Raw genomic sequence first — 16,457 nt, forward strand, 5'->3', positions numbered from 1 at the left:
TCTCTCTCCCTTTCCCTGTGCCCTTCCCCCCCAAAATAAATAAATTAATGAAAAAAATTCTTATCTATTCATTGTACTGTTTTGTGTAACGCAGGCAATTTGAAATACTCCTGGAGCCCTCTGTGTGACCAAGCTCCATGAGTACCTGCAGCAAAGCAGTGACATTTTTCAGCCTTTCAAGACTAGTGCAGTGTAATGTTTATATTGCTCCTGCTGGCATGGGAATCCTTCCTTTAACTTGAAAAGACAACTCTGACTTAAAAAGGAAAGATGCACAATAAGGAATTAGCTCCTGGATTTTGAAGAGCCTATGTTTCAGTGAATTAATATACCACATACACAAAAAGGATACGTTTTAATGTTCCAGTGAGTATCTGTGCCTTAGAATAGCTAGTGGGAGTCCTCTCCCTGAGGCAAAGGAGCTTGTGAGCAGCACATGGACACTTATCGCTTATGCCTCATGGAGTCCCAATCTCCCAGGACCAGCCACAGATAATGTGGGGTCCACGTGCTGCCCCTGGTGGCTCAGAGACACACACGTGTGATTCCACCACATGCTGCACCCTGTCTTTCCACCAGACCCTGTTGTCCATTTGGTGGACGTTCAAATCAAGAAATCTACATCCCTCAAGGCTGGATGTAAGGCTTGAAGTAGCATCCCAGAGAAAAAAGGTCAGCACTTTGATACACAGCTTCCACAAAATGGAATTTTAATGAGCAGAAGCAAAACCTGATCTCCTTGCTCAGAAAGCAGATGTCTTTGTTCTTTTCATGTTTTAACATTTCACTAGCTCAACATCTCTCCTTTTATTCTGGTAACTCTCCTCTAAGAACTAAGAGAGGCCGTCTGTGCCTCTCTGCACTGTTTTCTCACCTAAGATGTTTAGATTTATGTGTTTTAGGAAACTCTTAGGAGAGGTGTTTTGAGGCACCAAGGTTTGTTGTTCTGGAATTCTTTTTTAGTGGGCAAATGCTCAGATGCAACTGAATGAATCTAATTTGGTTGTGATTGGAGAACATGTGGCTTTGGGTACATGATAATGACATGAACCTGTGCTATACCTCTCATGTTACTGACTCATGGTGGTGGGGAGGGGGCAAAGGAAGAGACACGGAAGCCAGAAAGCTCTGGAAGATTCCTAAGAGTTAAAGCCCAAACCTTTGATGTCTGCTTTTATCCACTTTGAGAAAATATACTTGACTTAGATTCCTAGTTCTAAAAATAAAGCTTTTGTTTCTGCATAGTGCTTGATTGTTAAAACTCAGATTGCAAAGACAAAATTTGGGAAACTTTTCTTCCCCATAAACAGATACATGTGGGCACTTCTGGGCATCGTCCCAGGCTCCTTGAAGTTGCTGGGAGTCCACATGTGTGTGCGCGAGCAGTATAGGATCACCTCCTGAGTGCAATCAGAGGGCAATATGGCATTTTAATGAGCTCTATCAAAGTGTTATTGTATCTAAAGGCCAAAAAAATTTAAGAAACATTTTTTTCTTTCTAACTCTTTTATCTGCTGCCAAAACAGAGTGGAAAGATAGGTATTGAAGCCCTGTCCTCACTCCTCAGGCCAGGCTTCTTCTGTGCTTTGCCTACTCACTCAACTTCTTTCATGATGATGGAGGCATGGTTCCAGAGCAGACTCTCCTGGTTTCCAGTTCTGACCCATCGCCCAGAGAGCAGAAGAAATTTGCTCATACAGCCTCTCCTTATTAACAGCAAAGATGTCTTAGCGGTTATAAAATACTCTTCTCTAATGGCTTGCAAGCTTGCATTGTGCTGACATCCATGTTCTGTTCCTGCTCTAACAGCATTTTGTCATAACAGTGCAAAGGCCTGGGTTTGGGGAGAAAGTTGAGCCTGTCAGAGACTGCACTCTACCATGGATGGGTATTTTCTGCCTAGCCTGAGCCTGAATTAGAAGAACATCACAGATGCACGGTGCATTGGACATGGAGCACATGCATGCATTTAAATCACGTGTATCTTACTTTTTTACTGATGTAATTGTGAAATATGTTCTTTTTGCATTCATAATTAGGGGGTGGAACAGATGGTGAAGGCTTAGTTTAAAATAATCTGTCATTAAAATAACCTAGCCTACTGGTAATTCTTCATTCTAACTGGAGTGAGGTCATAGCAAAAGAGTTTGGGGTGATTTTTTTTTATTTTTTTTTCTCTTCTGCACTGGAATGTGGAAGAAAGAACTGCTAATCTCAGAATGGTTATATACATGAGAATTACCCCAATAAGGGCACCAGAGTAAGATTTCACTCTGTGAGATTTGGCTGCGGTGGAATATGTGGGGGGGGGGGGGGAGGAAGCAGAGACAAAACTACTTTGACAAATATAAATCCATTTAGCACAATGCATTAAACATTAGTATACCTTCAATCATGAAGCTATAGTTAGTTTCATACCCTACAAGGAAATAACCTCATCATTTGACAAATTCTGTTAGAGGCCCTCAGCTTTCCGGGTTAAGAAACTGTGCCTTACACTTTATATGTTACACTGATGTCAGGGGATATAAATTATAATTACAGGCATTATTATTCAGAGATGCTGTAGCTCCTGACTCGTGCATCCAAGCCTCCCTCCTGCATGTGTACCTCATAGACTTACCAGGATGTGACAAAGGAAATCTCCTATCAGCCCTGTCAGGATGGCTAAGAACTGGTTTTAGTAATAAGAAAACTGTCTTGATAAATCAGATACTAGCATGCCTTTAAAATGTCTGTTTTACTGTTTCTTCTAAGATTTTGTTCTCCATCTGCTTTGAGGAAAGCAGATAGATTTCAGCATGGCTTTATAATAAATCTTCTCAAGGAGGGACTAGCATTAACATTTGTGTAGGTTCTTTTTTATCTTAATCCAACCTTAGTTAATAATCAGAAAATTCTACATAGTGAGTAAGGAGATGTAATTAACCCTTTGACCCCAGAATCTTAATTGGCGCCTGTTGAAAACAGTGGGCAGTTTAAAAAAAAAATTAAAAAGTAGCCTGCAGTGATTGAAAAAGCTCAGAATGTAGTAGCTTTCTTGATTCAGAATTTTTCAAAATTCCATAGAATTTTCAGATTAATCACATTTAGTTCCCAAGATTAACTGATTGGATGCTTCCTTCCACCTGCCACCTTTTAAGACTAAGACACATACATTAAACCAATATTGGTGCTACTCTTAAAACTTTTCTAAGCAGCAGAATAGAGCTAACTATGGATAGGGACGTCCCTCAGTCAGAAGGCAATAGCTGTGTGAAGAACAACCTTGCCAGTCTGCTGCTGAACCAGGTTCATATCCCATTTCCTTATTTGAAAGGTACTCTCACATCTGAGTTTTGGACATTCGTCTCACACTGTAGATATAATTGGCATGATAAATATAAAGGTAAAAAAAATATGACTAACCAGGTTTTTTTTTTTTTTTGGTTTAGTTTTTTGTTTTGTTTTGCATCTGTGATGACAACTAATCTGACTAGTTGTGTTCTTCCCACACCAAATTGGCTGTTATTTTTAATTGAATTGACTGGATGCTTTGTGTCATGTAGACATAGACTCATTTTAATCTCACCAGGAAATTGGAACATGTGTCAGAGCCTCTGCTTTGCCAAACAAAACTGGCCAGTTCTTAGATCACTGCTGCTTAATAGCATCAGATGTTTAGCCTCCAGAAATTTTTTTTTCCTTGCTATGATGCCCAAACATCCTCTACCGTTTTTAGTAAATACATGAGATAGGAACCTAACATTATAAAATCACAGTCCCTTTTAGTGAGAAAATAAAGGATGTGTGTGACTGGCAAATGACCCGCACTAGATGTTTTGGAGAACTACAAAAGAATCTGGTCTAACTCTGATCTTCCAAATGGTAGGAGATATCTCAGACTCTGTCAGACATCTGCGGCATCAGAATCTGCAAATACTCTAATAGCGGCATGACCAGGACTTTTGCAGAAGATAATTTCCATCCCTCTTAGTCATTCTAGCATATGTGACCCAGGAGAAAGAGTACTGAGCTTGGAGGTAGAGCTGCATTTGCTAAGTCTTGGTTGAGCACTTGTTGCTAGATAAAGATAAATAAGACATCGCCCACTGGTTTGAAATTTGGGAGTTGGATAAGCCAGTCAGGACCATACAATGTCATCAACACTTTAACAGTATTATTGGGGTACAGCAGATTTAGTCGTAGCTCTGCCACCAGCCGACTGTATGGTCTAATCCAACCATTCAACATCTCTGTGCCTCCGTTTTCTCACCTGTAAAGGGTTTGGAGTTATAGGAGGTTATATCTATGCCAGTTTCATTGGTCCTTTCTTCTCTCAGCCTTTCAACTGTCATCTGTTCCCATGAAAAGTTCTCCTGTCTCCTCTCTCTCTCTCAAATCTAACAGCAGCATTTTAAGGTTCGAGAAGATGGCTCACACAGTTCTCTATGATTGTATGGCAGGGCAGGGCCATTGGGTTGGGTGGAAAACCTGTCCATGGAGAAGGTTCATAAGGGAGGGGGGAGCTATCAGAAGATGTCTTATGTGAGGTAAAGACATGTTGAAATAAGATCCTTCCCAAACTTCTACAAACTCTGTGCCACACCCCAAGCTTGGAGGATTGGCTCTCACCAGGCTCCCGAGTGGGTGTCAGTGTTATCAAAGCGAAGGAGTCCACTGAACAGCCTTTTTTCCCCTGTCCCATAGCTGATTCCAGGAGAGAGATATGGAGCAAGGTGACAAGGTGACCTCTTATGGGAGGGACTTGTGGACTCTCCTGTCATCTCACTTCCTGGCTCTCTCCTAACAGTGGGATTTTGTCATCTGAACAAACCGTTCAAAATCAAGTGCTGATATTTAAGTCATAGGCCTCGTCTTAGTATAGTTTCGCTTCAGAAAAGCTGAAAAGCTGATATTAATTTAATATCAATCAGAGAAACTTTGTTTTTAATGGAGTCAGTATTGTCATTAATTCTGACTATCAGAGTTTGAACCCAAACTCCGTCACTAACTAGAGTCAGGCATGTCACCTACCTTCACTAAGCTTCAATTTCCTTGTATATAAAATGTAAATAATAACATAATTATTTCAGTTGATACTTGTGAAAATTACAAGATAACACGTGTAAGCTGCCTAGCACATGTTGCTTAATAAATGGACGATGTCCTGACCGGAAGCTTGTCTATCATGTAATTTGTAATGTAATCGTGTAATGTGACTTTTGAAGTGTTTTCGCAACCCACCTAATCAGAGGAGGTTGGGTGCTACTCACAGTCTCTGACCAGTAAGATTCTGAAAATGGGTCAGGAAGCATGGAATCCAGATGTTATGCTACACACACACACACACACACACACACACACACATTCCCCTCCGTGTACCTACATACATATAATATGAAAATATGTATATTTCACATATACGTTTAGGGCTCCAAAAAAAGGTTCAGTATTTTAGGCAACTGAAATGATTGCTGAGATTTGAGACCGTCCATTTTTCTACCTGAATTTTACATGTTACTTCCACCTTTCCATGTGTAAAAATTATGTCGTTAATTTAGTGTTGCCGCATACCTTGTTCCCAGTTTGGGTTTCCTGTTTTTTCCAAATTCGCAGCCTTTGTAAAAACCACTAATCTTTGAAACTTCTTTTCCCATACAAGCATTACTTTGCCACCTACCTAGTTAAAGATAAATAAATAAAGCAAAACAAAAGACAAGGAGGATTGAGGGTATAAAATGCACTTGAATTGCAAGAATTTAAAACAAATGTACTTACTCTCCCTTTGAGTGGTATATTGCAGTTGGAGCCCATGATGATTTACACAGATCGTCAAACTGACAATGCAACCCTCCATTTGGAAAGTAGACAAAGGTTTCAGGAGTCACAGATGATGCGTAGCTTCCTTCTCTCCCCACCCCCTTTCTTTTGTTTCCATTTCAGGAACTGTAATAGAATCTAGATCTATCACAATAAAACTTAAGCAGAGTTTTGCAAAAAAGGATTACAGTTTTGTAAGGTTTCAGCCTATAATCATTCACCCATAATGTATTGACTTTTCCTGTTTGTTCTACCACAATAGGCAGTGGTACTGAGAAGGATATAATCCTTTATTAATTAGCAAATTATTGATGTCCACAGTAGCTCAAGTGGTGATTTTACTTGCTCTTCATATACGGACCTTTTTTTTCTCTTGTTTCATTATAATTTCCATTTCTGTTCAGCTCTTTAATGGAGAATCTGACTGATTTAATCTTTTAAACTACTGAATTCAAAAAAAATAAATAAATAAAGGCAACAGCTCATAAAATCACCACAACCCAATTTTGTACATGAATATAATGTATCTTGATCAAAATGACAGAGACATAAGGAAGGCCTCGAAATAAAGGAAAGCTTGTAGTCTTCATTCAGACCTTGAGTTTGTTCCCATACAGGGCAATGGTGAAATATCTTAGGATGTTTGTTAGATGTGAAGAAAAAAGGGGTCTTAAATTCAGTAGGTGTTGCTTTGTGTCACCTGCCCTATTAATTAAATCTCCATCACGTGTTTTTTTAACTTAAATATATATTTTTTTTCTGCAGTCCCTGGATGGCTTTGTATTTGCACTAAATCAAGAAGGAAAATTTTTGTACATTTCCGAAACCGTCTCCATCTACCTAGGCCTCTCACAAGTAAGTACAACAATTTAGATTCTTGACGGTGATTGTGAAGGCTCCTTCTGCCTCGTACTTTGCCTTCTTCAATGGATATTCTGCTTAGCATGAAGTATCAAATTTATTCTTTAATGGCCCCTACCTGGCTCTTCTCGCAAAGTCAGTGAGAAAATTCTGTCCGTTCAGAATGTTCGGAATCAACCTGTGCTCAAAAACTTTAGTTCCCCCCTTCCCCACCCCACAAGGATCATTATTAATTTATTGAGAACAAATGAAGTTTCTTCCCTCAGTTGTTTTGAACTTTGAAACCTCTGTGCCCGGTAGGAGAGGGACACACTAATAGTGCTTCCCTTGTGTCCTATTACTGGATGTTTATAGAGTACCCTGCATTATCCTGGGACCTGACACAATGACAGGGAGTCATTTGGAGTCAAGAAATGCTGAAAGAGACCATTAAAATGTGTTGCAGGGAGGGTTCCAGCAAGGATATATTTTGCTGCCTTTGCAAATGCTTCCTAACACTGAAAGACAATTTCATAAAATAAGATCGCCTTTCATGATGTGCGGTTTAATTTCTCGCACGTGTCTGTCCGAGGTTGAAAGAAAAGAAGACAGGAGGCAGCTGGGGCAGGGGACAAAATCCTAGAGGTCAGTTCTTGATATCCTCCCTGGAACACACAAATTTTACTTAGGTTCAGATCCCGGGACACAGGCGGCATCTCTAGAATGCCAGCATCCCCTGAAGAAAAGTTTGCAATTCCACTAATTATCCAGATGTGGGCTTTTTTATTTTCTGTAAAAATACTGAGCATCTGGATATTTGTGCCCACACAGGTGATTGGCGGAGTTTGACCCTTTTCATCTGGTGGTTTGGCATGAGGAATACACAGCCTCGGTGGGAGGGATTTTGTGTGTATGTGATGAGCTGCCAAGTTGGATAATCTACTTCTCATTCAGTTGCCCCTTGGAGCTAAAGATAGAGATAAGATTTGTCTCTCTCTCTTCTTTTTTTTTTTTTTTTTTTTTTTTATTTATTTATTTATTTATTTATTTTTTATTGGTGTTCAATTTACTAACATACAGAATAACACCCAGTGCCCGTCACCCATTCACTCCCACCCCCCGCCCTCCTCCCCTTCTACCACCCCTAGTTCGTTTCCCAGAGTTAGCAGTCTTTATGTTCTGTCTCCCTTTCTGATATTTCCCACACATTTCTTCTCCCTTCCCTTATTCTCCCTTTCACTATTATTTATATTCCCCAAATGAATGAGAACATATAATGTTTGTCCTTCTCCGACTGACTTACTTCACTCAGCATAATACCCTCCAGTTCCATCCACGTTGAAGCAAATGGTGGGTATTTGTCATTTCTAATAGCTGAGTAATATTCCATTGTATACATAAACCACATCTTCTTTATCCATTCATCTTTCGTTGGACACCGAGGCTCCTTCCACAGTTTGGCTATCGTGGCCATTGCTGCTAGAAACATCGGGGTGCAGGTGTCCCGGCGTTTCATTGCATTTGTATCTTTGGGGTAAATCCCCAACAGTGCAATTGCTGGGTCGTAGGGCAGGTATATTTTTAACTGTTTGAGGAACCTCCACACAGTTTTCCAGAGTGGCTGCACCAGTTCACATTCCTTCAGCAAGACCCACCCCAGACTCATTGCTTCTGAAAGCTGGCACCACTCTAAGGAGGCATCCAGCACGGCTGGAACATTTTGGCTGTTAGTGAGTTTGCTGGGTAATAGCTAAATCAAGAACGACATTGGGAAATAATAAAGAAAGATAGTTGGCATCTGAGGAGGGTTGGAGGAGGAGGAGAAATGCTGCCAAATTTGATTATTTACTGTTGAGAATCCAAGCGAGGGTCCATTAACGCTTCCTTGAAGAACATGCAAGCTATTGGCTATAGTTTATAGAGTAATTCTGTTTTATGTGGGTTTTAGCAAACCAAATTCTACAAACCAGGCTATTGTTAACTCACTATTAGCATTCTCGCATCTTATTGAAATCTCTGGTTTCATAATAGCCTTTAGTAGGCTTTAAGCCTTGTCTTAATCTGTTTGGGACCTAGTTTTGAGAATCTCCAGTTTTGAGATGGGTGTGCCACTATGTTCCTTCAAACTGTACAGAACTGGAAACACCACTGTTTGTTGTTCTGCAGTGCCCATATTCATCTGTTTTATGCAGAGTACCCAACAAAGTTTAATAAGCCAGTGAAGAAGAAGGATGAATAATTAGTTTAAGCAGGTAAATGCTAATTAGGGAACTCCTGAAAAGCATCCATTATATACTAGCTCAAAACACATTTTACAGCCCTGGTTAGTGGTGTAATCCAAATTCTGTCAAGGCGACTGCATTTTCTGTAATTGAGATGTGTATGTTTGCTTTGCATAACAGATGGCTCTGTATGCTTAGACTGATAGCTAGGAAAATAATAATTGCATTATTCTGGCCAAAAGAATATTAGCTCTTGGGTTTTGGCCATTTCAGTCAGTCCTCCTGCCAGCACAGCATATGCACATATATGGATTGGATTTTCAAGGAAATTGATGCATCTGGAATAGTGTGGCCATCTGAAATATCATCTGTTCAAGAAAAATTTGGCTTTAACCCTGTGCTGGTTTCTTCTTGAAAGCAGTGTATTTCACTGCTTCTCTACTGTAACATTAAGTCAATCTTTTCCTAAAATCGGAGACAAATAATTGAGGTTTCTGCAGAAGAAAGCAGCTGTGTAGACATGGTACAGTAGCTGGCACCTTCTGTGCAGCCATTCCCTGCTATTTTTATGTGATGAGTTTTAAAGTGTATATCAGCAGTCAGCATCTTGACTTACCCAGGAGCAGGCACTGTACCCTCAGTGGTAGATGTGTTCAGTGTTGCCAGCAATGGTGGAACATGCAGGTAGAAACTGTCGTGAGGTACAAGACAGAGGTCTTCATTTGGAGGCACTGTGCAACTGAAATGATGAAGTCTAAGTAACTGGAAAGTGATGTTTGCATATGCTGACGTAGGTGTTTGGCATTCAAAACTAAAGTTTAAGAATCCTTCCGAATTAACGTGAAAATAATCCGGTAAGAGTGCAGTATGTTTTTAAATGCCTAAAAAATGAGAATAAATTAATCTATGCCAAAACTTTGGGAAGGGATTTCCAGCCCAGTAAATGTTAGGTTTGAAGTCCTAGTAGGGTACTTGACACTTAACCCTTTTCCTGTTTCTTCAGTGTTGGGGTATGGGGTCCTCATGGGTGACATGCTATATAAAATATACTCAAAGTTATTCAAGTAAGTACATACTTTATCTTTCACACACACACACACACACACACACACACACACTCACACACACACACTCACACACTCACATATCCTTAATTGAATGCAAACCAAACACTGTGTCCCACAACTTTGGCTCAGAAGTTATTCCATCAAATTCTAGTCAGATATAAGGTGTCTATGAAATTATGGTCCCTCAGGCCCTTTTTTAAAATAGTTTCATTAAATAAAGACAAAGCAGGCAGCCCCCATGGCTCAGCGGTTTAGCGCCGCCTTCAGCCCGGGGTGTGATCCTGGAGACCGGGGATCAAGTCCCACCTCGGGCTCCCTGCATGGATCCTGCTTCTTCCTCCCTGCCTGTGTCTCCGCTTCTGTGTGTGTGTGTGTGTGTGTGTGTGTGTGTGTGTGTGTGTGTCTTGAATAAATAAATAAAATCTTAAAAAAAAAAAAAAGACAAAGCATAACTATCATCAAAGACTTACCCAGTGAAGTTGTGAAGTTGTTGAGGGATATTGCGAGCATGTCAGTTCATTAGAGCGTATTATATCTGCGTTTGTAACTCTCAAAATATCCCTTCCTTGGTTTTATTTTCCTTCAACATGTAAATAAATATGGTGGCTTTAAAGTAAATTACATTCAGGAAAGAATTAGGATTATATTTTGCCTTGTGAGAAAACTAAGTAGAGATACTTCTGAGCTCTGCTCTGTAGTGTGAGTGTAGAGACAGAGTGCATTTCTCCCCTACACTCCCTTGAGTGTAACAGCTCCTGGTGGCCACTGCATATGTGTGGTGGCTATTCTCTCTGAAGTATTTTCATATTGTCAGGATGATGGGAATGAAGGGATCTGTGATGATGTTTGAACCTCCTCAGCAGCCCTTTCGACTTTGCCAGAGATAACGTACTTAACTCAACATCCAAGCTGTGTTTTCAGGTGATAGAAATATGCGCTGTTGACTTGCTTCCCTAGGTAAAGCTAATTCCCAGTTGCTCACTGTGGAGACTTATACTTAAAGAAAGAGCCCCAGATATCAATACTGAGTTTGGTTTGTGTGGGGATTAAATGTCTTCTTATACCTGGTGATAGCATTCAGAGCTGCTAAAAAAAACTCTACTCTGTAGCCATCATAGACTAAACATAAGTGAAAATGAAGAAAGGTAGCAGTGTGTATTCCCTAGCACTGAAAGTGTAGGAATAGTACATAGCCAGATTTTATGAAATCTCTTCCAGGTTATAAGGGGCATTATCACCAAAGGATCCAAAAGACTTTATATGATAATTTTTTTAAAGTCCTAGTTTGATATAGGACTTGGAGAAATAGTCATTTGCTAGCTTCTACCAAAGGAATTAGTTTACATAAATGCATATAATAAAAAATAATGGCAAAATGGAGGTAGGGTATAAGGGAAAAAAAGACAAAAGTAAGTCATTTGTTACCATGTAGCAGGAGAACACAATAGATGCTCTATGAAAGGGTATAAATAGTCTGATTAAAGCTTCACATTTAGCTATGAGCTTCCCAGTAACCAAAGCAAAAAGAGAAATACAGCTATTCATCAAAAAATCAGGAAAGCATCGCATCCTAAGGAAAACAAAGATTCTGGGACTGAAGTATAAAAATAAATCTCAGATACAATCTCTGTAGGGGCTAGTTTGTAGATTATGACATACTTATTCTTCCATTGGAGTTTATATGCAGAGCAAGGCTGTGTTGACCATGTAACAAATATGAACAAATGTATTGCAGATCTCACAAGCAGACAGGAGACTCTTTCCCCCTCAGATGTTGGTGTTCCAAAAATCATTCTGAGTGATTTTCTAAACATCCAGGCCTTATAATAACATTGACCAGTTTGATGGTTTATGTGCTTTTATAAATCAGCTTTCCCTCATCCATACACAAATCCTGCATTTTCTCTTAAATACTAATGAGAATTTTAACATTAGAGTTGCCAGAGGCAGAGGACATGGGTCTCAGTTAACCAGAGGATAAAAGAGGACTCCTATTTTTTTAAACATTTTTCCTTGAAAGTGGGGTGAGAGATGATGATTCTGATGCACACCTGTACCAGCAAAATGTTTTCAATTTAACACAGAGTCTTATTTAAAATAAAATAGGATCTAGAGCAAACTGGGAAATTAACAGATTTTTACACTGTGATATCATTAGAAAATACCCTGCAGCCAGCTAACCACTCTCTTGAGATGCTCCCTAAACTCCCCACCAACTACCTCCGGTGCCAGCTTGCCTGAGTCACTTCTCACCCAGTCCCCATCCCAGTGGAAGATACATCCTCATTGTCATAAGCTAGCCAGAAGGTAGCTGCACACAAGCTTACAAATTGGCTGGTTCCAACGCAGCTTGCTGAAAGGGGAAGGGTGGTTGCAGACAGAAGGGCTAATAACAGGTGAAGGTGAAAAGGGGTGAATGATTATTTTAAATTTAGTCTTTTTTTTTTTTAAGCCATGCAGATATATTTACCACCAACTCCTTTCCCCATCCTGTTGTTGTTCTCCATATTTTAGATTTCGCTGCATTTGTTATATAGAATGGCAAATAAAATTACAGCTACAGCACACAAGTACAAGGTCAAATAAATGACAGAGCTCAGTCTATTTGTGAAGCTATTCTGAAAGGGAACCATGGTGCCAAATGTGGTTTATTTGAATAATAAAGAAGAATTAGATTCCCCTGATAACTTGGCTGAGGGCCAATAAATCACTGGAGGTTAAAGATGCTTTGCAACTGCCATGTCTTTCTTTTGCTTTTCCGAAGTACACCCTCAACTCTTCCGTTCTACATTTTTCAGTGCAAATCAAGTTGAGGTTAGTAGGTGGTTAATATTCTCGCTTCCATGCTTGTAAAAGATATATATATATTGCTTTAGTAGGGTAGGAAAAAAAAAGAAAACATTAGCTTTCCCTACAAGTTATTACTCTTGTTTGGTATCATCACATCCTAGAGAGCTGGAATATAAAGACAAAAAAGGTATTATTTCAGCGCAGCACAGGGTTTATCATAATGGGGCCACGTGTTAGCATTTTTTCGGTTGGTGTTCTAATTTTAGGCAATTCTCACATAACTTGGGTTCCTTGAATAAACGAATACATGGAGCCCTCCACATACTGCTTTGTGACACCCCCCCCCCCTTAAAGGCTTTCAAGTGAACACATCTCAACATAAAAAAAGAAAGGAAAAGAAAAATGTGTAATTTTCAGCAGCTTGTATGTTGTTTTTTCTTTCCCCAGCAAGTCTGCATTTTTCTCCTGTACTAATCATAAAAAGTTCATCACTTCTTGGTGTAACAAAGAAAAATGCCCTTTTGAATGTGGAAGCTCTGAGGGTTTAGAGACTATTGAGAAAATATAAGTATCAAAATAATTCAGAAACAGTACAAGGCCCAGTGGCACATTATCAATTTACAACATTTAAATTGATAAATGCTTGGTGGTGAAGGCCTACAAGGGCACTTTGAAAAGCAAATAGCGACCTGGTGAAGAAATTGATTTTTCCCCCCCGAAAATGACTGCATGATGCATCATTTGACTGCATGCTGTCCGAGTGCTTGACAGAGATAATCTCAGCAATCCCATGGGTGACCTTATCGTTCTCACCAGGGCAACTTTGTCGACGTTACTGACTTTGTGCATGTCAAGGTTCCTCCCGGCAGGATCCTTTGGGGAAAAAGTTCCTCTGTTCGATCCAGATATTGAACTGCTCCCTCTTCCCCCTTTTCTTCCCACCCCACCCTCTCAAATAGGCAAACACGCCTCTTTATTTCATCCATAATTATGAATGAGCCAAGCAGGACACAGCGGCTCTGTGCTCCACACCTTTGTTGAAACCTTATTATTACCTTTGAGGTCAGGGGGGTCCTGCTGATACCTTATATTAGCAGGATCTTTTTATCAGAAAGGGTAGAAGAATCCCCTCACCTTCCCCCACAGTGCTTTCCCATCTTTAGCGAAAAATGAGAAATGCTGGCCAGTTGCTCTCTCCCTCGCAAGGTTTGGTTTTGGTTTTGTTTTGATTCCCTCACACGGAAAGCTTCTGAAACTGTTTTTAATCCACCCCCTTTCATTTTTAATAATGTGGTTTCCTCACCCTCCAGGGACTCGAGGGGTTTCTCTGGTTACTTTACAATTATGTAATCCTGACACAAGGCCCAGGTCACGCGTCGCCCTGTGCTCTTGGGCTTTGCATCCCAGTGGCAGCCTCTGTTGCGAGGATTCGTTGCAATCCGGTGAGGCTTCCTCAGGACCACCGGTGTTTACAAAATATTTTTTCTGCCGGAGAGGAATAATTGACAATTTTTTATGCTTCCAGTTTTTCTGTTGGTATACATGGATGTGTGTGTGCGCGCACGCCTGCCTGTGTATCAGTAATCTTCCTGCCACACGGCTTGTCGTTGGTAATTACAATTCTTGATTAGCCACTTCTTGAAAGCAGCAAACACCCTGCCTGGTTTGGCACCCTCAAGCTACAGTCCCCACTGGCTCTGACACCCTCAGTTCACCATATTCAACCCCTTTTACCTCCTTCTTTCATCCACAACATTAATTCTGAGTGAACAAGACGTGCTTCCTTGCTTTTGACAAGATTTGCTGCAATCTCATGCGACAAAAACCCAACACTCATTCCAGATTCAGAAAGTAGGATTTATAACAGCATTTTAATTTAATGTTGGATGTCGAACATATAAAGAGATCACAGTAGTACTAGAGCTGAAAATTGATGCCTTTTTTATTAGTGTCCTCTCAGAAGTGGGTGAGACGCTGTTTGTGCAGTGGAGCACAGAGCAGCACAGTCAGATGAATGAGGATATGCTATCTGCAAGGAATCATATTTCAAGCCACTGTCGGCCTCTATTGATGTGCTCAGAGTTGAAAGGTTATGCTAGTAAATGCCATCCGAATTTCCAGCATTAGAAATCGGTAGAATAATCTGCTGGCTGTCACTTTATGCTCAGCCTAAATGCACTGCATGAGGATGTTTTACTTATTTTAACTCGAAATTAATTTCTTATTGCTGGAGCATTTCTTTTCTCTCTTCCATGCATTCATCAGTCCCCAAATGGGACCAATTTTTAACAGGCCTTCTGAGTAAACCAAAGTCTCTGAAAGAAAATGAAGGAAATCTGCATCAACATACATGAGAATTATAGTCCTCTTATTTATTCCTTTGAACATATTTTACCAGGCACCGAGACTAAAACACAGGAAGTCCTGCCTGCCAAGGGGGCTCATCTAGTTAGGCTGTATCACAGCATCACAAGACAATAAAACATAGGCTCATCAGTTTCAAATTGATAATTTGAAGAACCTTTTACATGGATTCTTAATTTCTGGAGTTCATATGATCAAGAAAAAACAAGAAAATGAAGTGTCTTCATTTTATGGGCTTGGGAAATGTAAAGGCAGAAAGCAATACTTTTTGAGGAGCCAGCTTGTTTTATTTGTGTGGATAGAATGATATTTTCACTCTGGTTTTTAAAGTAGAGGGCTGAGCAAAAGTAAGATGGAGAAGAAAATTTAGTCATCATTCTAAGTCTGTAATTTATTCATTTTTAAATAATGAAATGGTGTTTTTCTGAATTAACCCATGTATTATTCATGCAGGCGTTGGCAATGTAATATCCCCGGTTTTCTGGAAAGCAATGTACATTTCTTTGCCTGACAAGCAGTATTTTCTATATGGTATTAATTTAATGGCTTATTTTATTATGCAAAGTTGGAAAGTAAAGATAATTTCTGTCTATAATGTGGTGCTTACATAGGCAATATATGCAAAAGAATACCTCCACACCTAAACCAGCTATCCTTCCTCACTTAGCCTGGACCCTGTGAGAGTGATGAGCAAAGGCACACTGCTCATATGAAGAATAAGAAATAACTTGACCTCTTGGGAAGGGGGTCACAGAATCGTTAAATTCATGTGAAATCCAAATTTCATTTCTACACACACACATTCAATCTATATTGGGTTTTAGCTCTTACATAAGAAGACATGGTTTTCATGACAGGAGTAACATGGCAACAATTTCAGTGATAATTTCAGTTGGAATATAATAAGGAAATTGACTTTAGGTTTTTGCATAAGTTTTAGAACTAGGCTGATAACCTGAAAATCGATGCCACTTTTAGACAACAAATGCCCTGTGGCTTTTATCCTTCTTATTCCCTCAGCCCCCTTTGGATGAGAGTCCAAAGATGCAATCTCTTTTTCCTAAGTAGTCATTTTTAAAGAGACTGATAGCAATTGTTCCAATGATTTAGAGCATCTTTTGATGTACAGGCCTATATATGTGTATGAATGTATAAATTGCTTTCTTTTCTTTATGATTGGGCTTTTTATGCCTACTGCATTTTTGTCTACTGATAGAAATAATTTCCAAAATGATTCACCAAAACAACAAACTAGGTTTTCCTTCGGGTGTCTCCTCCCCTTTCAGTCTCCGTCCACTGTCCATTTACCACCTTCAGTAATAAACAAAAACTTCCTCTGATGCTGTTCATTTGTAATACGCTGGCAGAGTAA

General features: G+C 39.8%; 1 protein-coding gene across 7 annotated transcripts in view; it reads left to right on the top strand.

Moving 5' to 3' along the window:
* NPAS3 (neuronal PAS domain protein 3) overlaps window positions 1-16,457 on the top strand; it is an 839,196-nt gene that overhangs the window by 594,809 nt on the left and 227,930 nt on the right. For all 7 annotated transcript variants that reach the window (XM_077908991.1, XM_077908998.1, XM_077908992.1 and 4 more), the window contains one exon: window positions 6,568-6,657. In XM_077908991.1, the coding sequence (XP_077765117.1) occupies window positions 6,568-6,657 (90 nt within the window). The remainder of the gene's footprint in view (window positions 1-6,567; window positions 6,658-16,457) is intronic.

The sequence above is a fragment of the Canis aureus genome, chromosome 9 (genome assembly GCF_053574225.1).
Source record: "Canis aureus isolate CA01 chromosome 9, VMU_Caureus_v.1.0, whole genome shotgun sequence".
NCBI lineage: Eukaryota > Metazoa > Chordata > Mammalia > Carnivora > Canidae > Canis > Canis aureus.